Genomic DNA, 25,992 nt, shown 5'->3' on the forward strand with positions numbered 1-25,992 from the left:
TGGGGACAGTGTGGACACACCCGGGCTGCATCTCATCCCTTAGGGACCCTACCTTCCACCCACAACTCCTGGCCCGAGAAACAAAGCCTGATTATGGGACAAGGATGTGGGGACTGTTATTTCTCTAGTAAGGGACCTGGCATGTTCAAGGGGGGTGGCACCCTTAACAGCAGAACAGGACATGGGAAGAAAGCCGACCCTGAGAGCTGCAGCAAAAGCTTCACACTGAATCCAGAACGGCAATAGGCATGTTATACTTGAAAAGACACAAAAATAGCAGCAGTAGCAACAACAACCAAAACCCCAACCACTTCCTAGACGGTGTGAGATCTGAAAGGATTACTTACGTCGTGTCGAGGGTCCGATTGATTTTTGCAATTATTCCCAGCGAGGGGTCGATTTTGGCGTACATGGTCGACATCACGCCCACCACCACGATGAGCCAACTGGAGGGACTGGCTGGGTACACGCCCGTGATGATGCCATTCTGAAAACAGACACGCAGTGAGAACGTCCCGCCCACAAAATTGCGTGGCCTCTGGCAATGGGGACCAGGGAGACGCCAGGCAGTGGGGGGTGGGTGTTTGCAGCACTCGGGCGGCTAAGCAGTCATGCTGTCACTACTGGAAATCTCCACCTGCAGCTGCTCCAACTTCTGTCCAGCTCCTTCCCTTCCTCTATTTCTGACCCAAAAGCCTCCCTCCCTACCCCTGACCCCAGGACATTAGAATCACCCCAGGGACTAGTGTAACATACAGATTCCTGAGCTCCACCGAGACTCACTCATGACACCCATGGGTTACGGACGTCACTGAGCCAACCATGAAGTCCTCTCCCAAATCTGCTCTACCTGGGATGCCTGAGGCGCCCCCCCCCACTCCAAAACCACCCCTCCCGAATCAAGACACTGCTTAACCCCGAAGTATTTACAGGAGACCTCACTCCATGCTGAAAATTTGCTGTAAGATTCTTTAGCCAAACCCCCCCACACCCCTAAAAAACAAAACCAAAAAGGAGCAGAAGGGAGACGGAGGATGTATGAATCCAAACTGGCAAAATGTTGACCACGGGAGAAACCGGGAGAAGACTGGTACGGCTCTTTACTCTGTACTTCTGCGTATGTATCAAAGCTTCCAATTAAAAAAAAAATTATTTCGAAAGTCATCAGACTAAGAGATGGATTTGACCAAGACAGTGGATTAAAAACTCTCAAAGCTTTATCTGAATGCTTCAGAAGATACTTGCATCCCTGCGTGTTATTTCTATTGGATTCCTCCACTATCGAAAGGGAACAGATTTTAGCAAAACAAGTCAGATAGAAAAAGCAGAGAACCATATGATTTCACTGATATGTGGTATATAAAACTGAAAACAACAAAAGAACAAGACAAACAAATGAAGGAACAAAAACTCATAGACGTAGACAATAGTTTAAGGGTTACCAGAGGGTAAGGGGGGAAGGGGCTCTAGAAGAGGGTAAACGGGGTCTAACATGTGGTGATGGAAAGAGAACTGACTCTGGGTGGTGAACACACAATGTGAGATATAGATGATATATTACAGAATTGTACACCTGAAATCTATGTAACTTTACGAACAATTGTCACCCCAATAAACTTTAATTAAAAAAAAAAAGAAGGCTGTGATTAAGAGTACTTATGAAACAAAAAATACTGGAAAAAAAAAGAAAGGGAACAGATTTTAAACAAAGGGGGGGGTCTTCTGGTATTCTCTGAAGTAAAATAAAGGTTATTTTAAAATAAATATACAAATATACAAAATTACGTTAAAATGGCGGAAGGAAGATTCCAGATTAAGTGCCTGCTGCTCTTCCCCCTGCAGCTGCTGACAGCTCTGCTGGCACCCCTTCCTCTGAGCGATGAGATGGTCCCCCAAAACCCCTTGATTGGGCATGGCCATGCACTGTTTTGTATCATATGTTTTCATACCTACTGGCCTTGCTTTCTCAGGTCTTTGAAATCAGAGAACAACATTTGCACTGTGGTAAAATGATGGCTGCTCCTTCTGCACCCCCGTTTTATCTTCCTCCATTTGAAAGTAATGAGGAAAGGTCTCAGCAAGGCCAGGAGGGCAAATCTCGCTTCCCCTACAGGTGACACCCCCTCCACTTCTGGTGGATCAGGCTAGACAACCAATGGGCTGTGACCGGCCATGTCCCTGGACTCCAGGACCTACTGGCTGAGCCCAGGGACACCTCTCCAGCCAGGGCCAGTTCCCAGGGACCCATCCACCTCCACGGTCACAGCTCTCACCTACTCTAGCTCCTGGGCCTTTCTCAGCAGCCCTCCTGTGCCCGACCCTCCAAAAAGAAACTTGGAGAATTAAAACACCACCTACTCAAAAACAAGACAGGTGCTTGAAACCGTGAATAAATGTCCTCTCAGGTAAACAGAACTGAGAACCTGTGAAGTTGACTGTACTTGAGTTTACGTGCATTATTTGTCAACGTTTGAATATTTTATCAGTGAGACAGATATCTGTTAAATAAACTCACTGCAGTTTCACACAGCTGGAAAACAATCCTTTTTCTAGAAGGTGTGTAGGATTCTGGACTTGGAGCAGGAGACTTGGATTTTAGTCTTAACTTTTCTTCTACCGAGCAGACCACTCACCAAGCCCAGACTTCCTCACCTGCCTGACAAGGTAATGACTTGCCGTACCTTCCTTTTGGAATTTCTTTAGGAACTCCGTGAGCCACATAGGAAAGTGTTTCCTAAGACTTAAGTACCATGAAAAGAGAAAGTGTGCTAATTACCACTCTGAAATACTTATGCTTGAAAAGCACCCAGCAAACAGTTCTCGGTGTCAAAGTGACTACTGTACAGATTTAAACGAGTTTCTGAGAACCTTGAATCTGATAAACTTCTTTTTCCAGGAATGAAGTCCAGACAGGTAGATCTGCTTGAGGGCCTCGTGGCTCAGCCGCAGGTCGATCCCGTCCGGGGTAACTGTGAACTGGAAAGCCACGGCTTGGTGAGCTTCTGCCATCTTTACGGCCTTCTGGACAGAGAAGAGGACCATGTAACACCGTGGAACATTTTACAGGACAGTTGCCCTTATTAGAAGTGTAATTCGTTTCGAATTTAAGTTTTTCCCCCCGCAGTTGACAGATTCAACATTTGTCATTAACAGACCCAATTCTGTGATCACCCATCACCCTGTCCAGCACTATATTACACAGACAATCAGAGGCCCTGGGTCATCAGCAGAGTCCAGGAGTGAAAGCCCTCACCTCCAGCCTGGCCTCCAGGCCCCAGGCCCATGGAAAGCCTTGCCCTCTGACCCCTGGCCCTGGCCATCCCCTCAGTCCATGCCCAGCTGACACAGGAAGCTGGGGGCTGTTTAGCAACGTGCCAAGGCAAACCCCATTCCTGCCAGCAGTCACCTGGAGGCCACAAATGACTCTACAAGGGTCCTGAATCCTTCAGATAAAAACAGACTGACAGCAAATGCAAATGTGTGGTTGGTGTCTTGAAAAACCATTTTAGGCACCATCAGAGACTCTGAAAACCAGGCACAGAGTCCTCAGGATGGAGCTGGGCCTTCCTCCTCTAAGGCTGTGACTGAAATCAAACTCAACACAAGGGGTGGGGCACCCCTGGAGCATCTACCCTCCCCAAGCACAGCCCCCTGGGCTAGCTCTGCCCCACACCCCCCCCCCCAACAATGGAAAGTACCTTTCATTCCAGCTTCCCCGGAACCTACAGTATGTCCTTTGTTTCCCGTTATCCTTGCTCCTGTCTTCTTGCTCGGCTGCCTCCTGACACAGCCACCCCTTCCCTCAGGGCTTCCCCTCACTCCCAACGGGCCCCTCTGCCACCTTCTGAAGGCACCTTCTCTTCCTAACCCATTTGTACAGAGCGCCACATGGATAAGGCGGCAGCTAAGAGAGGGGGGAAAACTGACAAGAGCCATAAGAAAAATCTGAACTTGCACATGTGTGTTTTCTCATCACACGCAATTTTTCCTGTTTTCCCCCACATACGCCCTCTCAGTGTAGAGGTAGGACCTATCACAAGAAACAGACACCCCGTTACAGAAGTCAGACCAGCCTAGTCTTCAGCCAGTCAGAACAAACGATTCCAGTAGCAGGCCCGTGAAAGGCAACCAACTTTCATTCATTTGTTCACGCAAATGAACAAAAAAGTATTTGCTGACTGCCTCCTATGTGCCAGCCATGATGGGATCGAGATGCTGGCAGAAAAGGTCCCCCTGCCCTCCCTCAGCTCAGACAAGGAGGCAGAAAGAAGAGGGGACCTACCAGGGGACACTGATGCCCAGGAGGGCAGGCCTTTCTGGCCGAAAGTCGGGCCTGCGCAAGGACTCGAGGCAGACGGCAAGGGCAGAGTGGCTGGGGCCAAGGGAAAGACGGATGGAGTCAAGAGCAGGGCAGCCACAGCTGACTTCAGAAAGGATGGCCCAGAGGCAGCCAGGAGGCGCTGGGCTTTGCACTAAGGGCTATGGAAAGGCATCTCGGGCTTTAAGACAGGGTATCTGTTCCTGTTCTGTTCTAAAGACCACCCTGGCTGCCATACAGAGTTTGGCTGAGGCGAGGAAGCAAGACCAGGGAGAAGCTGAGGCAGTGACCCGAGAGAGTGGTCCTAAGTGGGGACAGTGGGGTCGGGGAGGACGGCCGCTCCAGACAGGTGTAAGAGGCACTCTAGGGCTTCCGGTTTGCACCACCCGCTCAGCACAGCCATTCCCTGACATGAGAGGGAGTCTGTGTGGGAGGACAGGCTGGGGCCGGGAGCAGAGAAGTCACACGTGGACCCACCACATGTGATGTCACCAGGCAAGAGCAGAGGTGAGATGGGCACACCTGGGAAATGGCAACGCACAGAACCTGAGAGCTCCGCTTTGATGATTCTTGGAAAAAAAGTGGTATAACCTTAGCTTAGTGCCATCTGTAACCATTCCAGAATGTCCACATACTATTTAGCAGGCATGGAGCAAGCTGCCATAGCCTGGGCAAGTTTAAAGGAATGGATCCCATTCTTGAAAGCAGCAAGCTCTCTAAGCAATGTGTTACAGATGCCGTGTTTCCCCGAAAATAAGACCTAGCCAGACAATCGGCTCTAATGTGTCTTTTGGAGCAAAAATTAATGTAAGACCCAGTATTATATTGTATTATATTATGTTATGTTATGTTATATAAGACCTGGTCTTATATTAATTTTTGCTCCAAAAGACACATTAGAGCTGACTGTCCGGCTAGGTCTTATTTTGGGGGAAACACGGTACACGGTACCTTCAGAATGTTGAAGAGGGCACCCAAACCAATAGCTTGGATCCATTTCTCCAAAAGTATGCAAGTGGCTCTAAGATTCTCCCAGGCTAACTCAGTCCCCCACCCCCATCAAGGCCTTCAGCAGGGCGAGAGAGACAAGATTCGGCACAGCACGCACTTCGGCAAACAAAATTATGTGTCTGGCTATCCTTGCAATGATGTATGAGATTTCTCAAGGGCTTTACATAGAACATGAAGGGTTCACTCATGGTGTAGATTAAATATGGTATTTGTCGCCAATTCTGTCCAGAGACATGTGCGGACGTTTGCTCAGGAATCTAACCTCCGCTGGGGAGAGGCATACAGACTGAGAACATTTGCAGTCTCCTTCCAACGGCCTTGTCCGAACTCTCTGAAATTAACCAAGGATTTTCTTGCTTTGATTGGTTCAGACTAAAAACCACACGTAAGTGTCCTGACTACCCCCAAAATGGACAATCTGTTTCTCTCGTTTTGTAGGATGGCTGCCCTGAGCCGTAAGTGGGAACTAGTGAACCAGCCACTGAGAGGGGCTTGGAAAGCTCCCTTTGCAAATAGAATGAGTGGAAATTCCACCCTCAGTCCTGGTACCCACAGCCTCGAGGGTCCTTAAAAACATTTATAATTGGAATACCGCCTCCTGCAGCCACCAGGGAAATGCAAATCAACACCACAGCAGCATGCCACTGTCACCCCAGACCAGGATGGCTATAACCAAAAAGACGGCTGACAGGTGCTGGCCAGAAAGGAGGTGACGAGCCTGGGAACCCTCATGCCTGCTTTGGCAAACAGCCCGGCGGGCCCTCAGAAGGTTAAACACAGAGTTACCATGTGACCCAGCAATTCCACCCCTAGGCGTATGCCCAGGAGAAATGAAAACACACCCACACAAAAACATATGAAAACGCATACACGTATGTCCACACCGGCATTACTCATAATAACCAAAAAGCGGTAAAACCTGAATGTACTTTCACTGATGAGTGAGTAAACAAAATGCAGTCCATCCACATAATAGACACTTATTTGGCCATAAAAAAGAACGAAGCACTGAAAATGTTATGCTTAAGTGAAAGAAGCCAGATACAAAAACCCACATAGTGTATGCAAAATGCCCAGAACAGGCAAAACCAACAGAGATAGAAAGTAGAGTAAGTGGTCGCCTAGGGCTGGAAGCGATGGGGCTGGGGGGGCAGGTGATGGCTAAGAACAGGAGGGTTTCTTTTTGGAGGGATGAAAATGATCCAAAACTGAACGTGGGGGTGTGTGCACGTACTGCTTTCTTTCTTTTTTCTTTTTACGTACTTGCTTTCAATGGGTGGATTGTATGGAGGTGAATTGTATTGCGACAAAGTTATTTAAAAAAACAACACTGCCTCATGAAATTGAAGCGGTGTTTGTTTAACATTTAAGCACTTAAACCCTCCTCAAACATATAATTCAGGTAGGCAGGCAGGTGATGTGCCACTCGCCCTTTGTCCCCTCGTGTGTCCACCCTAATGCTCCATGCACACTAAGGGAACCTTCTGACAATGGCTACCTTGTGGTATTAAGGAATGACTGTTAAACAGTTTCAGGTGTTTTCAATATTGTAGTCACGTGCACACTGTAGCTGCTAACTTAGCATTACATACTGAAATATTTACCAATGCACTTTTATCTTGTATTATATCTGGGATTTGCTTCAAAATCACTGGGGGTGGGAGGCATGGACAGACCCAGGTTATGAATTGGCTGCATGTAAGAACTGGTGACACTGGTGGCCATATGGGCGTCTGTTATGCTAGTCTCTCTTCTTGTGCTTGTGATCTTCTCTAGTAATTTCTTAAAATACATTTGATGAAATAAACCACCTGGCCACAGCATCCACAACACAGAAACACCTGTTCGACCCACCCAACTACACCTGCTTTAACAACAGAGGAAGCATGAGGCTGCCTGGTCATTGTGTCCCTGGCCCCACAGCACCCTTGCAGAGACTGCCACCTCTGCATCAGCCGCAGGTGTGGGGACAGAGTCCCAGAGAGCAGTTTCCAGGCTCTCGGCCTCACGTGGAAAGGTGCTGGCTGGGGTAGTAGATGGCCGTCAGCTGTGACTAGTTGGCCATCAGCTGTAACCAGTTAGCCATTAGCCACTGATATAACTGCCATGGCTACGCTGGTAGGTTGGTTGGTTGGCAGAGAAGTGGACGGCAGATTGCGGATCATGTGGCTCCTGCTTCCTGTGTCTCCAACCCAGCCGCCAGTGAGAACATAGTGCTATGAACCCGTGGGTGTTCCTTTTTGGCCTCACCGTATCCTGCGTTCTTATGCAGGGAGCGGGACCAGGGGCCCTGCATGACACATGGCGCAGCGAGCAGGGTATGGTACCAGCCAAAACTCTCCGAAGGGCGGTGGAGCTGTTTGTGTGTGTGAACACTGTCTCGGGAAGCCCGTGAGGACTGGTGGTCCTCTCGAGCCTCCGGATGGCACACTGCCCTATTGGCCATGGCGGGCGTCACCTTCCTTTTGGTGGTCCGCTGCTGCCGTAGGCTCCTAGATTGTGGGCATCTTACACCGAGCCCTCCACCCAATTGGATGCCTGGCGCGGTGAGCAGGATTCCAGCCAGGTAGGAATGGAGTCTGACTCTGGGCAGGAGGACAGGTGGCCCCCACACAGTGTGTGTACCCGGTGGCTGCTGTTCTCAGGAGTTGGACCGCTGAGGAGGGGTGGGAGGACATGGATGGCTCTCCGGCCAGCGTGGAGAGGGCCCTGCAGGCTCTGGCTGAGCGGTTGCCAGAAAAGGTGAAGGGTAAAGCTGGCCGTGTGGGCTGGATGTTCTTTACCACGCTGTGAGGAGCCCCACAGTGGAGACTCTGAGGCAGAGGCGGAGGAAGCTAGTGGAGACAATGTAGCTCCCAACCCTCAAGCCCAGCCAATCTTGAAGCAAAGGGTAAAACTTGAGCAACCTTTGGGCCCCGGGGGGGCGTTGCTGCCGGCAACCCACCTGTGACTGAGTTCACAGCCTACACCGGTTACACTCCCACTGAGTTGCAGGAGCTGGGGAGGGGGTACAGACAGCGCCCTGGAGAGCCAGTCTCGGCTTGGCTATTACGTTTATGGGATGAGGGAGCAGACAACATTCTCTGCTCCCCAGGCGAGATGGAAAAGCTAGCCTTCGTGACAGTGCATCCGTCCCTGCGACAAAGGTTACAAAACTGCCATAGGTTGGCCAACAACCAGGGCAACCATTCTCTAATGGCGTGGCTCATGGCTGCGGTACGCACCGTATGGGAACAGGCTGGCGAGCTGCCAGACACTGTGAGTCAATGGCAGTCATATACAGAACTTACGCAAATAATCCGTGAAATGGGTATGAGACATGCTATTTTTAACCTCAACATGCAGGGCCCAGATGACGAGCTTTTTACTGCCAGCATGAGAGATCTGGTTTTGGATCCTTGGTTGCTATTTTTACGCCGTGTTGGGCGGCGGATCCATGAAGTTACCACTGTCATGGCCATCCTAGGGGATGTTGAAAGCCAGCAGCAAAGGAAATTAAGACAAGAGGTCTGAGAAGTTAAGACCTGGAAGCCAAAATCAAAAGTAAAGGGGCGAGGTCGCGGGCCTCAGAGAGTAACACACGCACAGATGTGGCATGATCTCGTGGCAGCAGGGATCGATAGAAAGAAAATAGACCGACAACCCAATGCATTCTTGTTGGAACTTTGGAAACAGTTGCGTCCGGAACAGTAATTCCGGAGAAACATAAAGGAGGAGTCTGGGAAAGCGCGACCCGTGTCCCTCCAGGACTTCATGCAGCCGCTTGAGGCCGGCTCCTCTCAGCTTGATTAGGGGTGGGGCCAAGGTACCTGGTCAGAGGGGACGAGCAGGGACCTGAGGCCCCACGTGGAACTGTCCATACATTGGTCCCCTTCTAATGTACAGAGGGTTTTGGCCCTAGTTGACACTGGTGCCGACTGCAGTCTCGTTTACGGGAACCCAGAACTGTTCCCCGGACCAGCAGTCTGCATTGATGGCTACGGGGGAAAAACTGTGACTGTGAAAGCCGTTTCCTTACCACTGGGTATAGGAAGGCTCCCTCCTCGTACCTACAAGGTTTATGTCTCCCCCGTTCCGGAGTATATTCTAGGGGTGGACGTGCTACATGGCCTCAGCTTACAGACGTCGGTAGGAGAGTTCCGTCTCCGGATCCGGGTAGTGAAAGCGGTGACACGCGGGCATGCTCACCACCCTCCTCAAGTGTTGCCACAGCCCTGGCGCGTGGTTACAGTGCGACAGTACCGCCTGCCAGGAGGGCAGGAGGAGATTGGTCGTACAATATTGGAATTGGAGAAGGCACATAGTGTGAGGCCGACGCACAGTCCCTTTAACTCCGCAGTATGGCCTGTCAAGAAGCCAGATGGGACCTGGCGAATGACTGTGGACTATAGGGAGTTAAATAAGGTGACGCCACCCTTGCACGCTGCAGTGCCTTCAATTCATTTAATGGATTCTCTGACTGTCCACCTGGGGACATATCACTATGTAGTGGACTTGGCCAATGCTTTTTTCTCCATTGACATTGCACCCGAGTGTCAAGAGCAGTTTGCTTTTACTTGGGATGGGCGGCAGTGGACTTTTCAAGTCCTGCAAGGATACTTGCACAGCCCCACTATCTGCCACGGGCTCGTGGCCCAGGATTTGGCACAGTGGGATGGCCCATCCTCTGTGGCCTTGTTTCACTATGTCGATCATATTTTATTAACATCTGATTCTCTTTCAGATTTAGAGCAAGCAGCTCCCTCTCTTCTCTGCCACCTGAAGTCACGCGGCTGGGCGGTGAATGAGGAAAAGGTCTAAGGCCCTGGCTTATCCGTCAAGTTTTTGGGTGTTATGTGGTCGGGTAAGACAAAGGTTATACCTGAGGCAATCATTGATAAGATACAAGCCTTTCCCCGCCAACCAAGGTCTCCCAACTGCAGACGTATTTGGGTCTGCTAGGACATTGGCGGGCATTTGTACCCCTTTTAGCATAAACGGCAAGGCCCTTGTATAACATGATAAAAAAGGGAGCCTCATGGGATTGGACAGAGGCTATAGAGCAAGCCTTTGTTGCCACGAAACGGGCAGTGCAGCAGGCACAGGCTCTGCAAGTAGTGGACCCCGGCCGCCCATTTGAACTTGATGTTCACGTAATCCAAGAGGAGTACGGATGGGGCCTCTGGCAATGGCAGGAGCGTCTCCGGTCGCCAGTGGGATTTTGGTCCCAATTATGGAAAGGAGCGGAGGTCCGCTACTCTCTAATAGAGAAACAGCTGGCTGCTGTGTATGCAGCCCTAGTGGCCACAGAAGCCATCACAGGAACGGCACGGGTGTTGGTTCGCACAACCTATCCTGTCCAGGGGTGGGTCTGTACATGGACCCAGGGACCCAAAACGGGGGTGGCACAGACCACCACCCTCGCCAAGTGGGGTGCTTACTTAGAGCAACATAGCACCCTTAGTTCAAGCCCTTTGAGCACAGAGTTACAACAGGTCCTGGGGCCTGTGGAGTTTGTAGCCCAGGCTGAGCCAAGTGCTCTGCCTAACGGGGAGGACTTGGAGCCCTCGCCCTACAAAGAAGGACAGTCCCCCCCCCCCCATGTCACATGGGAGACCGTGCTTGCTGCGCCATATCACACGGGGTAGCATGAGGGGTCTCAGCTCCCGCTCCCCACATAAGAACGCAGGAGTGACAAACGCACGGTGAGACCAAAAAGGAACACCCACGGAGCCATGGATAGGGGAGTCATACCACTATAGTCTCGCTGGCGGCTGGGTTGGAAACACAGGAAGCAGGAGCCACACTCTCCGCAACCTGCCGTCCAGTTCTCTCTGGCAACCAACCCCACTTGCTAGCTGCAATGTGCTGTGCTAACTGCAATCCGCGCTTGCTAGCTCAGCCACCATCTTCTGCTAGCATAGCCATGGCAGTTATATTAGTGGCCAATGGCTCACTAGTTACAGCTGACGGCCAACTAGCCACCGCTGATGGCCATCCAATCACAGTTGATAGCCTTTTACTACCTGAGCCAGCACTTTTCCACGTGAGGCTAAGAGCCTGGAAACTGCACTCCTGGCTCTGTCCCCACACCCCAGTACCTGAGGATGCCTGGTATACTGATGGCTCTCGCCGGGGAGCTGCAGCCGTTTGGACGGCTATTGGTGTGCAGCCCAAAACAGACACCATTTGGTTTGATACTGGGACGGGACGGAGTAGCCAGTGGGCTGAATTACGGGCTGTGTGGATGGTAATCAGCCACGAGCCTGGGCCCCTAGTTATTTGCACTGACAGCTGGGTGGTGTTCTGGGGGCCTAACGTTGTGGCTCCCTACATGGAAACACCAAAACTGGTTGGTGGGACACCATCCACTGTGGGGTCAAGCCATGTGGCAGGACCTCTGGGAACTAGGGCAGAGAAACATGGTGACCTTAATGCATGTCACAGGTCACTTCCCCTTAGTGTCCCCAGGTAATGATGAAGCAGATGCCCTAGCACAGGTACGATGGTTAGAACGGGCTCCTGCCGCTGATGTGACCCACTGGCTGCATAGGAAATTGCAGCACGCTGGAAACCAATCCATGTGGCAGGTGATAGCAGATGCCTGCTATGATTGCGCCGTCTGTGCCCAGGACAGCCCCCAAAGGCGGAGGCTCCCCTGGGAGACACAGCAGATTACGAGAGGGAGGGTGCCCGTCACTCGCTGGCAAGTGGATTACATTGGACCCCTGCCTAAGGCCCGCAATGCGATATATGCATTTACAGCAGTGGACACTGCTACCGGGTTGATGTTTGCTTGGCCCTGTCCGGCTGCGGATCAGCGGTATACAGTGGTCACCCTTACACGGCTGTGTGCCCTCTATGGGCACCCCCAAGTCATTGAAAGTGACAGGGGTACCCATTTTACGGGGCAAGAAGTGCAGCGCTGGGCTGCCAGGATGGACGTGCAATGGTTGTTTCACACCCTGTACAATCATCCACAAGCAGCTGGCATGATTCAACGCTATAATGGCCTTTTGAAGCAAGGTCTCCGGGTGTTGAAACACCCTCCCACGATGCGTGACTGGGCCTCGCGTCTATGGGACGTCCTGAGAGTCCTGAATGAGAGACCACGGAAGGGAGGGCCCGCGCCAGTAGAAGCTCTGCTACATTGAACGGCCGCTCCCATTCAGTTACAAGTTACCACCAGTGAGACTCTGTTAAAGCCAGGCTACGGCAGAAATGGGAACATTTTGCTGCCAGCACCCACATGCTTGAAAGCAGAGGAACGGCAGCAATGGACTTGGCCCTGGCAGGTCAAAAGCCCCCACTGTCAATGGTTGGGCCTGATAGCCCCTTGGGGGGCCAGTTTGACTCATGATTTGCAAGTGACGTCAGGGGTGGTGGCTGAGTGGCCACCGCAAGTGACTGTAGTATACGGAGGTCCCGATACCGGGATGATTTTGCGAGGAAACTATGTGCTCTCACTATGGCCTATTATGGGGTCCCCTGTTCTGTTACATGTTGAAACTATGCAAGGGACCCCAAGTACTGCCATAAAGGTCTGGTACCACAAACCGGGAAAGGTGCCAGTGGCAGCGACCCTCCTTTCCCAGGACAAAAAGCTAGCATGTATCCTCCCAGGTGGAAGGGATTTGCCATTGTTGGTTCCTAAGACTACTGTTTCTTTTCGTCCGTAGGTGTCAGTAGGCTAATACGGCACAGGGACCCTCGTGGAAGACGCTTGTCGCGTAGATTGTGAGGCGAGACCCTGTAGGTGTGAAGTGTGGGGACAGAGCCCCAGAGAGCAGTTTCCAGGCTCTCGGCCTCGCAAGGACAGGTGCTGACTCGGGTAGCAGACGGCCATCAGCTGTGACTAGTTGGCCATTAGCTGTTACCAGTTAGCCATTAGCCACTGATATAACTGCTGTGGCTACGTTGGTTGGTTGGTTGGTTGGCAGAGAAGCGGACTGTGGATTGCTGATCATGTGGCTCCTGCTTCCTGTGTCTCCAACCCAGCCGCCAGCGAGAATACAGTGGTGTGACTCCCCTACCTATGGCTCCGTGGGGGTTCCTTTTCGGCCTCACCATATCCTGCATTCTCGTGCGGGAAGCGGGACCAGAGTCCCTGCAGGACAGCAGGGCACATACCTTTCTATCTTTCACCCAGTGGGTGTGGGTACAGCCTCACCACACTGCCCTGCCTCTCCTATCTCCAAGTCACCTGAAATCGCCACCAGAGAAACTGACGACACAACCGCCATCATGTCTCAACAACTGCAATCCCTCGAAAGGCCATCCCCACACAGGTCACGGGGCCAGAGGGTATCTAATGTCCCTAAAACTAGGGACCTTTTTCTGCAAATGGAAACACACAGGAAAGGTCAGCGGGTTGAGCCGTTCACTCTGCTCCCTCCTCCCGTGGACTGGAGGGAGGAAACCTGATGAGAATGGTCAGGACGTGACCTGCTTCGAGTGATGCATCCCAGCCAACAGAAAGCCACACTGTACCTCCAGATGTGCCACCGGCTGTGGTAAATCGTACTAGCAGCCTCCCTGCGCTGGTACAAGTGCCTGGAGCTGAATCAACACTGGGGCCACCTAGGACTGCCCTCCCCACAGCTGGTCAGTCCACCTGCCATGTGAACACACTACAGCCAGGTGAAAAGGGGTGGGAGAAATGCTGGGATCCGGCTCCAGGTAGGAGGGAGCAAGCCATTAACAAAATTCATGGACAATTAGGAATTACGAGGACCTCACCAAAGCCCCCGTGAACTTCCCTGTATTATACAGCAAGACTGTCTTCCGTCTTACGTGTTTTAAGTCACCAGCTACTGTAAACACAGAGGAATGCAGTTACACCGACGTACCCCTCCTAGAATGAATGAATATTAATATTTTGCCATATTGATTTGGGACTGCCCTATCGCCAACTCTCCCTTCTCAGCCGGCCTTCCTGGAGTCCCAGGACAAACCCGCCCAGGCCAGGCACAGCTGTCAGCGCAGCTGGGAACCCCAACACACTGAGAGGAAGGGCCCTGGGGCCAGCTGGCAGGCTGGCCTGTGTCTGGATCAGAGCCACCTACCCTACGCAGCCTCTCCTCTGTATCCCTCCCACCTTCCAGGACGGCAGCAAAGGGCACAGCAGGGCCCTGGGATCAGGTGTGCAGGCCTCCCAGGGCTGGCAAGGGGCTCTGCCATGTCCCATATATGGTGTATAATAACTACACTGTTAGTCTCCGGGAGGCGTCAGCCCAGCTTCCCGCTCCTGCTGGTGGAGGTCTCCAGACTGGCTAAAATGTGTCCGCTCCTGCGGCCTCCACTCACCCCCTCATTCCTGTGTCTTCAGACCTAGGATCACTGTTCCTCTTCCAGGTCCTCTGCACCCACAGGCCCTGCCTGGGGCTTTACTGTCTACCTGTGCACACAAGGATCGATGCTGCAGGCGTGTCTCCACTGAAGCCAAACAAGTCAACTGAGAATGAGTCTCGCTCCTTCCCACACCCGCCCCACCCTCTCTCTTATTGCAACACCGCCAAGCCCTGCACAAACATTCCTCATTCCCCTATGGGATGCAGACACCACACCTGCTGGTTCTGACAGGTATTCATCACCCCCCATTGCCACCTGGGCACCTGTCTACCTGCATGGAGAGAGGTGGCTTCCCTGGGGACAAAGCAACACAGCATGACTGTTGGGATCTATCTACAGGGCAGGGCGTGCACCTGGCCCCGAGTTCTGGGGGTGAGGGGAAGGACTTCCGGAGAGAACATGTGCACTGACTGGCAAGAAAGGCGACAGAGGGCAGGACTGGTGGTTCAGGTGGTTGGAGGGCCAGGCTCCTAACGCTGAGGTCTCCAGTTTGATTCCCACATGGGCCAGTGAACTGCGCCCTCTACAGCTAAGGTTGTGAACAACAGCTCTCCCTGGAGCTGGGCTGCTGTGAGCAGCCCGAGGTTGGCATGAACTGCCGCAGGCTGCCATGAGCCGCTGAGTGCTGCCGTGGGCTACAGTGTGCTGCCATGAGCGGTCAGTGGCCAGTGTGAGCGGCCAGCAGCCGGCAAAAGCTGCCATGAGCTGCTGTGAGCGGCCGACCCATGACCAGCAACCGACTGCCTCAGCCAAGGGGGGAGCGCAAGGCTCATAATCCCAGCATGGGCCAGGGAGCTGTGTCCTACACAACTAGACTTAGAAACAACGGCTTGAACTGGAGTGGGGGTGGAGGGGAGGCGGAAGCAGGGGGGGGGGAAAAGAAAAGCAAATAGAGAAAAGCCAGGTCACAAAGAAGAAATGAGAAGAGAAAACACAGACAGGAGAAAAGAGAGCTTAACCCCTCCCCTCTGCTGTCACTGGCCCTCCATTCAGTGTGACAAACTCCTGGAGGGAACGGAGTGATGGCGGAAGCACCTTGTGAGGACGCAGGCTGGCTGGGTGACTGACAAAGCCTTGGGGACTGCTCTTGAGGTCGGGCCACCTCTGGCCATGTGCCCCTGTGCTACAACATGCTATGGGCTGGGCACGCAGTACAGAGATCACTTCCGGCTCATCAGGTGGAGCCCCCCCCGGAGCCCCACCTGGCACAAACCTTGCTTGGAACACCCCTGAGGCACTGAAACCCCCAGGCAACCTGCCACTTTAGAAATCACGAGGGCCACTGAGGGAGACATTCTCTAACTAAGGTCCACACAGAGCACGTAAGCACCTTACACTAATCCGATCTCAGAAAAACACTGAAATCCAGAATAAGACGCCCTGGTGAACACAAGGACCTACTGATCACAATTTTTAAAAACTCACTTCTCTGCTCTGAGTTTTAAAAATCCACACCTCTGGTCTGTTCCATGGCTGTTCCCTACAACTTCTCAAGGTCATCCTCCAGGTCACCTCGGCCAGGCCCACTAGCCATGACCCGTGGCCTGGGAACTCCGACTCACAGATGAAATGTCTGATGTTCTTTTTCCATTTCTGTCTTCTCCTTGCTTCACACCTAATGTGTTTCCCTGAAAATAAGGCCTAGCTGGACCATCAGCTCTAACGTGTCTTTTGGAGCAAAAATTAATATAAGACCCAGTCTTATTCTAATATAAGACCTAGTCTATATAATATAATATTACATAACACTACCAGTTACAACATAATACCCGGTCTTATATAAGACCACGTATAATATAACACAATACCGGGTCTTATATTAATTTTTGCTCCCAAAGACGCATTAGAGCTGATGCTCTGCTTAGGTCTTATTTTCGGGGAAACACGGCAGCACGCTCCTCTCTTCCCGGGCCTGCTCGAGCCAGCCTTTGAACTATGATGAAAAAAGGAGTTCTATGGAAAGTAACCTCATAGGGTGCTCTGATCATAAATTCCCCTGGGCAGGTGGGTAGTCACGCCCCAGGCATACAACTTCCTTAGTGAAAGTTTCACCTTTGCCTTAAGCTACCCTGCCCATCCCATTGTTTCTGTGCATCCAGGTTAACACACCTTTGAAGTAAGTAACCACCCTCAAGAGAGCACGTAATCTTGTTAACATCTGACAGGTGGGGGCTCCAGGTGGGCACTCCACCTGTCCAGACAGAAGTGATCTCTCACCTGTGGGACAGTGAACAGGTCCACGGCCCCAATCTTGTAATCCGATCCCCACCTTGCTTTCTCCCACCTCCATGTAACCTTCCTTCCTTCCCCTCCTGAATGTCAAATGCATAAAAGCTGCAGCAAATCTTATTCTCAGGAGCATTTGAGATCTTGCTTCCCGGCACAGGTCATCAGTTTAAATCAACTAAACGCTTATAAAAATTCTCTACAGGTTTGGACATTACTTCCGTCGACAGAACCCTCATTCCCAAAGCACAAGAATTCTACCCACTACATTTCGCAATGTCACCTGCCCTTGCCAGCAAATGACTATCACTTGTAAATTATTCGTTTAATCTCCCAATATCAATCTTAAGCTGCTCCAAGACACGCATCCTTGTTTCATGGTCTGAATCAAACCATGAGGCTCACAGACATTTCTCCAACACTGGAGGTCAAAGGAACAATCTGCAGGGGGAGAAGGGGAGATGCTGCAAATTCTCATTCAACTTTCGTAAGCGCACCTTAATTTTAATAACTTTGCCCAAAGATCCTTGGCCAATCACCTGGTCTGTACTGCTCCTCGAATGTGTTATCCACTTTGTCCTCGTTTTCCACTATCAATTCCTTTTAACCTAAAACCTTTCACCTCAGAGGTCAGCAGCCTGCAAATCCGAACAGCGGCCATGTGATCCAGAGCCTATCCAGAAGAGAGGTCCATTTCCCCCAAGGAGAAGACCAGGTCCTCTGGCAGAAAGGCCACGTGGCCCTCCTTGAGTGTCACTCCCTCCACTGCAGGTCCTGAAACAGGTAGTCACTTAAGGAAAGGAGGTTTAAGGTCATCATAATGCAAAGCGCGGTGCTACGTTTCAAAACATGCCCAGGGAATTGAGATGTGGCAATCACCTCTGTAAGGTAAAACAATAAAAGTTGCCATGTGACAGCTGGCTTCCAAGAAAAATCTTTATAGAAACCGAAATATGTAACTAAATTATGTGCCCTCAGAAGTCTTTCAACATAAACTCCAAAATCAACAGACAAATAAGCGGAGGGTATTAGGTTGGTGCAAAAATAATTGTGGTTTTTGCCATGATTTTTAACCTTTTAAACCGCAATTACTTTTGCACCAACCTAATAGATACATAGGTATCTCTGTAGATAAATAAGTAGGTCATAGGTAGGTAAATCGTACAGATTAACTTTTGTGCTATTAACAATAAACATACGAAATATTCTTTCTACCAAACTCTTTGGCATATGCCAGACAATGTGATCCGCATTTTACCTGCATTAGCCCATTTAATTCCCACTAAAACCCTAGGAAATGGGTGCTGTTGCTATCCCATTTACTACACAGAGGACCAAAGGCTTGGCTGTCAAGAAAGCTGCCCAAGGTCACAGCCAGCAAACAGCCACGCTGGGAATCAGACTCAGGTCCAACTCCAAAACTCTGTTTCTTACCTACCAAGTGAAGCGGTGAGCACTTCACATAAAACATTCCACTTAAGATTCCTCAAGTTACAACAGACATAAAGTTAGGTCACTCTGTAGTGACCAAAACGATGTGACTGCATCGAGCAATAAAACTACAGTAACTACAAACACAACGGTGCCAACGCTAAACTTTAGTCACGTGCTCCAGCCTTCCCGCCGGAATTGCACAAGTCACAAGCACACAGAAGCAGGTCCTGCGCTCTATTAAAATCCAGCCAACAAGCTGGCCTCAGCAGGCCAAGAACTGTGCTGGAGAGCCTCTGAGAAAAGGTTACCCACAGGAAGTGACAGCTTAGCGCAGCCCGGTATCCCTCATCAGGGAGGAGTGAGGCTGGATGGATGACACTCGCGCCACCAACCACCCCTGGAAAACAGCCCTGAGAGAGGACACTGCAGGGAGAGAATGTGCAGCGTCATCTTTAGTGGAGGGCACAGCAGTATCCCCTACATCTTCTCCTAGGGTCTGGTGACCAGTGCCTGGGAGGGTTCCGTTGGGCTAGTTCTGCCCTCCAGGACAAGCTCCAAGGTGGGGACACCCCATCCCTGCCAGGTATGACTACCAAGGTGCCACCCAGGCGGCCTCAGCACTGATACCCAAAGCACTTCAAGGAACGTGTCAGGAAGGTCCCAGAAGGGCATCACCAGCCCAGGGGTTTCCCTGACACCTGCATGTGTCGCAGAGTTCATGACTGTCCCTCAGGTCCCTCTGTGCTCTTTACTACTTAGTATTCCTGCTGCGGATCAGGATGAGACATTAGCTGTCGGCAGAAACTAGCGGTAACAGAAAGAAACAGAGAAATAGCTCCGCTCCATTTGCTGTGGGCACACACAGCCTCTGTGCGTTCCTCCAGCCAAGTCGTCCTTCACGTGTGTACAAACCCCAATTGTTATTTCCCCAACCCGACGGGAGGCCCCTTAGAACAAGGCTGTGAGATTCAGAACTCACTTTCTGTTTCTGGGAGGGCTTCGTGTACAAGAAGCGGCAGGAACTTTCATTTATGAAAGGGTGTATCTTGAATTCATGACCCAGCACTCAAAAGCCACACTATTTACACTGGCCACATGGCTAATTTCTTGCAGTGAATTATCTGATAATAAACCATTTACATTTACGGGTGCTAAGTCAAGGCGGGTTATACAAGGAATTCTCAATCATTATCCGTTTTTCCACAGCTCTCAAAAAACAGCATAGCTTCTGCCTACCCAGGTAGCATAAAAATAAAGCAAATCCAAATGTAAGCCTTATATTGTACCACACCAACAAGTATGGGGGGAATCAGATAGAGAAATGCAATCTCTACAAGAATTGGGGAAAAGTCACTGGAGATCACATTTTGATAAAGAAAACACAGACTGTCTTGGCAGCCCCAATTACTGGTTCAATCTATTCAGGTTTTCTCTGGAAGGCATGCAGAAGGACCCACCTTGCCCACATGGGCACAACCACGTGAGCAGGGACTGATGGGAGGGGCATGCACCAACCCAAAGAGACCCCTGAACCTCTCCTGGTACCAGGATGCTGTTCCCACAAATGTTCCTAAAACCACGGGGGGGGGGGGGTTGTTATGTTTCCCATGCACATTCTTCACCTTTGCAGCCAGAAGCGCAACTGAACTTGTCAAACTGCACGTTCTAATTTGGGGACTGCAGAATGCTGCCGTGTCCATCAAACCCCCTGCAGCCATGGCTCTGCTTGCCAGAATCTGTATTCATTTCATACGCTCAGAACTATCCTCACATCTAGCCTCTTGTTGCGCCCTCATAAAATCCCTGTGCGACAGAATGACAGGGGTCAGTGGCACCACCTCACAGATGAGGAAATGGAAACCCAGAACTGCACATGGCTGATTCAGCATCACGTCGTGGGCACGGGGTGGGTGGGTGATGCTAACACCCAGCTGGCCCTCTGCCTGCAGTGGTCTGGGAAGCAGCCGGATAAGGAGGGGGCACAGGCTTCAGAGAACACAGATCCGCCTTCAAACTCCAGCTCTGTCACTTACTCATCTCTGTGTGTGTGTCCGCTTGAGTAAATGTTATCACCTTTCATAGGATCTGTTTCCCGGCATATAAAGTACAAATGTTCCTCGACTTACAATGGGTTACAATCCCGATAAACCCATCATAAGTTGAAACTATCATAAATCAAAAATGTATTTAATACACCTACCCCGGAATACCAGAGCTTAGCCCAGCCTACTTCCAACGGGCCCAGAACACAATACCCAAAAACCAGTGGCACACAGCGCACTGTCAAGTTTTAGCTACTGTCCCTGGTGATCACATGGGAAACGTCGCCGCCACTGCCCAGCATCATAGGAGAGTATCGCACGCATGTCACTTACCTGGGAAAGGATCAAAATTCAATTGTGCTTCTACTGAATGCATATCGCTTTTGCATCACGGTAAAGTAAAAAAGTCATTAAGTCAAACCATCCTAAGTTGGGGATGGTCTGTATGCCTAATACCCACACCTCGTATCAACTGAAGGAGAGCAAGTGACAAGCCCAACCTTACTGCAGAAACATTCTTTGTTCCTTCCCAACTGTGGCACGGGTGCTGCAAACATGTCCTCCAAGAATGTGGATTTCCTTCCTCTTCCTACCCCCCCACACCAGGGTCTGATGCCAGGGTCTGATACCTTGGCCAGCTGTCTTGGACATTTAACTGTCAGCAGTGTTGCTGATTTATTTGTAGCGTACGTTATTTGTACCTCTCACATTGTACAACAAGGTATACTTGTAAAAGTAGAAACCCAAACTGTGCGCATTGAATCGTTTTAAAGGGCAGTACAGGAGGTGACAAAACTTGGGAAAATCAGTGATAAATGCATAATTTTATAAATGAACAATTATTTCATAAAAAGCAAAGTCTGAGTTAGAACATACGGCAATTTCTTTAAAGCAAGGTTATTTTGTGTTTGCTTTTAATACAAATATATATTACTTTTTAAATGAGGGGCAAAGGATTCTAAAGGAAGGGAATTAACCCCTAATTTGACCCCTCAGAACTCCAATGTCCCTGTCCTCACAGAGCTTGCCCCAGGGAGTCATAACACAACATGACACAAAGTGCAGAATGCTGTGGGCATGCTGGGGATCAATAGCCACGAAACCCCATGGGAAGCCAGGACTGGTGGCGAGGAGGGGCCACCGACACCCGAATGGGAAGGAATGAGCTCGCTGGTCTCCAGTCCACGCGACCTTGACCAGTCATAGGGCAAAGCAAGGTGCATGGAGAGGAGGGACCCAACAGCTCCCTCTGCTCCCTGCTTCCCTCCAAGGAACTTCCCATGCACAAAAGGACACCCCTCCACCCCCACCTACCCCCCCAACGCCCCACACCCCATTTCCCCCACCCCACGACAGTAGGAAGCCGCAGCAATCCAGGGAAGAAAGAAAGCGTGCTCAAACATTCTGCTCTGGCTCATGGAACCAGGGAGGAAGGTGAGTTTAGGAGCCATTTAGGAAGCAGAAGGAACAGGTGGGGCCGAGGAGGCAATCGGGAAGAATCCGGGAGGACCCTCAGGTTCCAGGGATGGGTGGGTGAACCGCCTCATGGAGAGTATGACAGTTTTTTTCCTTTGTCCAATGAGCTATTCCTTCGGAAGGAGGGCAGTAGCCACCCTATTTCCCAACCTTCCAGGTGGCAATCACCCTACCCTACCACCCCCACGGGCCAGCCTCACTCAGCAACACAACTTTCAATTATTAACTTCCAAGAACAGTCTAGGACATAAAAACAACCCACACCAATGAAAAGTAAAGGTGTACTTTCTGCAGAACTCAGACTCCCAGTCACCTTACCCACAAAGGTCAAGTTGGCCTCAGTCCAGGGCCTGCTGGGAACCCAATGTCCACCTACTTGCTTAGGGCAGATGAAGTTCACAAAAGGCAACAAAATATTAAAAACCAGCAAGCAGGAAACATTCCTTACTTGTGTTAAGTCGCAGTTGTGCTTTTTTAAAGCATGCCCTAGAATCATCAGAGAAACTCTTAAGAGTGGCGGCTTCTGGAAAAGGAACCCGAGTGAGGCGGCCAACTCTGCGCTGTGCTCTCCCATTTGCACCGAGTGCCTGTCTTACTTATTTTTGAAACAGAAAAGTCTTCGCAAGGGCCTGAGCCTGGCTCAAGCCACTCAAAGTAGAGGCCTCGTTCAAGTAGGAGACAGATTATCTCTGAAACACACGTTAAACATACTAGCTTTAACGACAACTTTACTCTTAAAAACACCAATTCTTCCAGAATCCAATTCCAGGCTTCCACCGACAAAAGAACTCTGGCCTGCCAATAGTAACCATGCAGAGTGACTAAACATTTTTTCCAACAAAGGAAAAAAAAATGCTCCCTATCAACGTGCATACCCCGGCCTGGGCCTGGGCCTGAGCCGGCGCGCGTTTCCGCCTCCCACCTTCCCACCGCCTCCCGAGTTCAGGCTGTCTTTAATTGCTCGCTTGGAACCCGTCCTCAAAGGCTCCACCAGCCACTACGCGCGGCGCGCCCCGCCTCCTCCTTCCCCCACCCCGCCGCAGGAGTCACGTGACGGCTGAGAAAAGTAGGGGAAAGGTTACGCGAGCCCCGCCCCCGGCCTGGCGCGCCCCAAGCGTTCAGATCCTGTTCCACCCGCCGTGCCCGGAGAGACCTTCCGGAGCTCGCTGGCGTGCGTCGCCCGCGCTACCACCCCGGCGGGCGAAACGCAGCGCCCTTGGTGGGAAGGCCCAGTCCTGCGTGGTCAACCTTGGGGACAGTTAAGAGATTAGTGCAACTGATGACACCCCACACCATAAACGCAGCACCGCGCCTCCGCGAGCCTGGAGCGCGTCCGGAAGGGGCTCGCTGCGATGCCCAGGAAAAAATTAACGGTGTTTCTATGAATGGGCACGCGGGGCCAGGGTTACGTAAGCGCAGGCCCTCGCCCCAGGACTCCCGGGAGGCCCAGGCTTGACAGCTCCGTGACCAATGGGCCGGACCGGGGCCAAGGGCGGCAGCGACGCCAGGTTTCTTCCCTTCACCTCCGGATTAGGCCGCTTGTTTTCAGTACAAACACGAAAAGTTATTTTGGCCTGTGCATGATGCCAATTTCTGCCACTCTGATACAAAGTAGGTGCACTCCTAAAGATGGCCCTGTTTTCTGTCTGATTCCAACAGCTGTTCAGATGGAGATCAGTGTGCAAGGGCAGGTCTAGCCACTTCACATTGGAAGGAAACCGGTCGTTTGCATGCGAGAAGAGCCCCGGGTAGCACAGAGGCAGAACCACCCCAAACTCTCCATCTAAATGCGGCATTCGATTCTAATCAGACACGACGGTCCCAGACACTCCCACACCTCCACAACCACGCATTATCCGCATCAGTGTCCTCCTATTTACGCCACACTCACTGCGAGTCACCTTAAATAATTTGGAAAGTGATGGGGGTGATGCATGCTGGCATAAATGAAAGACCAGTGAGTTCGGCCATTTTTTATTCATTTGGTTTGTGGTTTAGAAGGAAACAAACATGCCTGAATATCTGGATAGACCAGAAACCGGACTCCCATGCAAGAAAATGGTGTAACAAAATACAAATTTCAAAAGGTTAAACTGATTTTCATTCAGTAACTTACCAGTGTCCTTCTAAAATTTGCCCTTGGATATTTTAATAATACATGGAGCATAGAGGGACCGAAAACCTGTCCAGGGTTGGGAATACTTAAGTCTATTCTGTATTCAACCTGGTTACTTGGAACTTTTAACTCTCGGTGTTTTAAAAACAAAACAAAACAAAAAAACATCAGCCCTCATTTTTGTTCCCTTCGGCTTTAATGAAAGCCAACCACCGATGTACATTATAAAAACGCTGATCCACACGAACAAAACGAAAGAAACTGGCTGTGGGCTCACGGAGGGAGTTGGGGTTAGGGGCTGCGGGCGTCAGGCTGGCAGGCCAGGTTCGTTCGGGCCTGGTCACGTGAGGCCCTCACTCCCGCCGCGGCAGCTCCGGGGTCCCGCGCGACCTCGGGCGGGTTCTTCGCGCGGCACGGGAAATGGTGGGGACACTCGCAAGCGGGGACCCGGGCCCAGCGCCCTTATCCCGTCCACCACGGGAGCTCGGACCGCTCCTGGGGTACCCTTGCCTGGAATACCCGCGCCAAGGGCGTGTACCGACGGCTGTACTGCGGGGGAGTGGGGTTGGGAGGGGGGCGGCACCCCTCGGAGTTCCGAGGTCCGAGCGTCCCCTGGCTTCTAAACGGACTGTCCTACCTCCAGACCTAATCCACTCAGGGGAATGTGCTTGGAGGATGGGGAAGAAAGCTTGCGACCCAAGTGGCCCCATGCCGGAGGCGTCCTGCCAAGTCCGCAGAGCGAAGCATCCCTTCATCTCCTGCACTTGTACCCGCTTGCTGGTCAACCGACCCTCGGGCTGACCCCCAGACCCAATACACTTCTGGGGGATGGGACTGAGATGGGGCAGGGAAGGGAGCCGGTGGCCAAAGTGGCTGGAGACGTCTTGCCAACTCCGGAGGATTAAGCATCCCTCCCGCAGCCGCAAAGAACCCGCCCGCGTGCAGACCGACCCCGGGGAGGACCCCCAGACCCAATTCACTACGGGGACTGGGGAGTCCCTGCCCCGCTCGGTTTTCGGGTTCTCTACTGAGCCTGCCGTCCGAGGAGGATGCTGGGGGTTCCCCTAAGCGCCCTTGCTCCAGCGGCCCACCCTCCGCCTGGTCCCTGACCCGGCAGTCCCCGCGCAGTCCCCGCGCAGTCCCCGCCCTGGAGTCCCCCGCAGCCCGTAGGGCGGCGCCCGCCAGCCCTGCCCGAGGCGCGCGGCCTCGGCCAGGCCTTACCGAGTCCGGGGACTGAGGCGCGGCGCAGGCGGAGGCAGCGGCAGCTGCAGCGACGGCGGCGAAGGCGGCGGAGTGAGCGAGCAGCGATCCGGCACCAGGGGCGGGAGTGCCGCCAGCGAGGCCGAGTGCACCCGACGCCGGCCGCCGGGGATTGGTTGAGGCGGGCGTGGGCGACCACTTGGGATGCCCGACGGGCCGGGGGCGGGACCTGGGCGGGGCGGGGCATATGGAGGGGCGGGGCACTGGCGGGGAGTCCTGGGGAGAGCTTCAGGTGAGGAAACTGACGCTCCCACGCGTGCTCACCACCGCGGTCTCCTCCAGCGTGCGGCCTAGGGTGAGATTCCTCGCCTTGCGAGCCTCAGTTTCCTCATCTGAAAAATGGGCCTTAGCACGGTGCCCAGCTCGTGCTCGCCCTTCAGAGGCATTATCCTGTGTAATCCTTACCCTAACCCCTATAAATAGCTGATCCTAGCCCCGGCGGGAGAAAGGATCACTAAGTTGCCCACGATCACACAGCTAAGAAGATGGATCCGACAGTGGCCCAGGGCTGACGCCAAGGCCCACGCTCCAAATCGTGCGTTATCCCCGTAGGGACAGCTGATGCGACCCGGAGGCAGTGCGGCTTGCGGGGCCACTATGCTAATGGAGATTCTGGGGACCTTTCTGAGCCTCCTTCTCATCTAACTGAGATAGAAATACCTCCCTTGCGGGACTTTGGTAAGATTTCGCAAACTCATTATGTAGGTGCCTAAAGCACATTAGGTGCCTAGAAAAAAAAGGCTGAAGGCGAGGACAGAGTGACCGAGAAACCCTTGTGC

The 25,992-nt window shown here is 51.9% G+C and overlaps 1 protein-coding gene across 1 annotated transcript in view; it reads right to left on the reverse strand.

The window, feature by feature from the left end:
* The window catches only part of CPT1A (carnitine palmitoyltransferase 1A), a 57,011-nt gene extending 31,678 nt beyond the window's left edge, over window positions 1–25,333 (reverse strand). Inside the window, exons 1-3 of the mRNA XM_074336847.2 lie at window positions 25,175–25,333; window positions 2,869–3,021; window positions 348–487 (exon numbers count right to left, since the gene is read on the reverse strand). Coding sequence (XP_074192948.2) covers window positions 348–487; window positions 2,869–3,009 — 281 coding nt within the window. The 5' untranslated portion in view covers window positions 3,010–3,021; window positions 25,175–25,333. The remainder of the gene's footprint in view (window positions 1–347; window positions 488–2,868; window positions 3,022–25,174) is intronic.
* Between the last annotated feature and the right edge of the window lie 659 nt (window positions 25,334–25,992).

The sequence above is a fragment of the Rhinolophus sinicus genome, chromosome 14 (genome assembly GCF_057876585.1).
Source record: "Rhinolophus sinicus isolate RSI-liver-muscle chromosome 14, RSI-T2T, whole genome shotgun sequence".
In the NCBI taxonomy this organism is placed as follows: domain Eukaryota; kingdom Metazoa; phylum Chordata; class Mammalia; order Chiroptera; family Rhinolophidae; genus Rhinolophus; species Rhinolophus sinicus.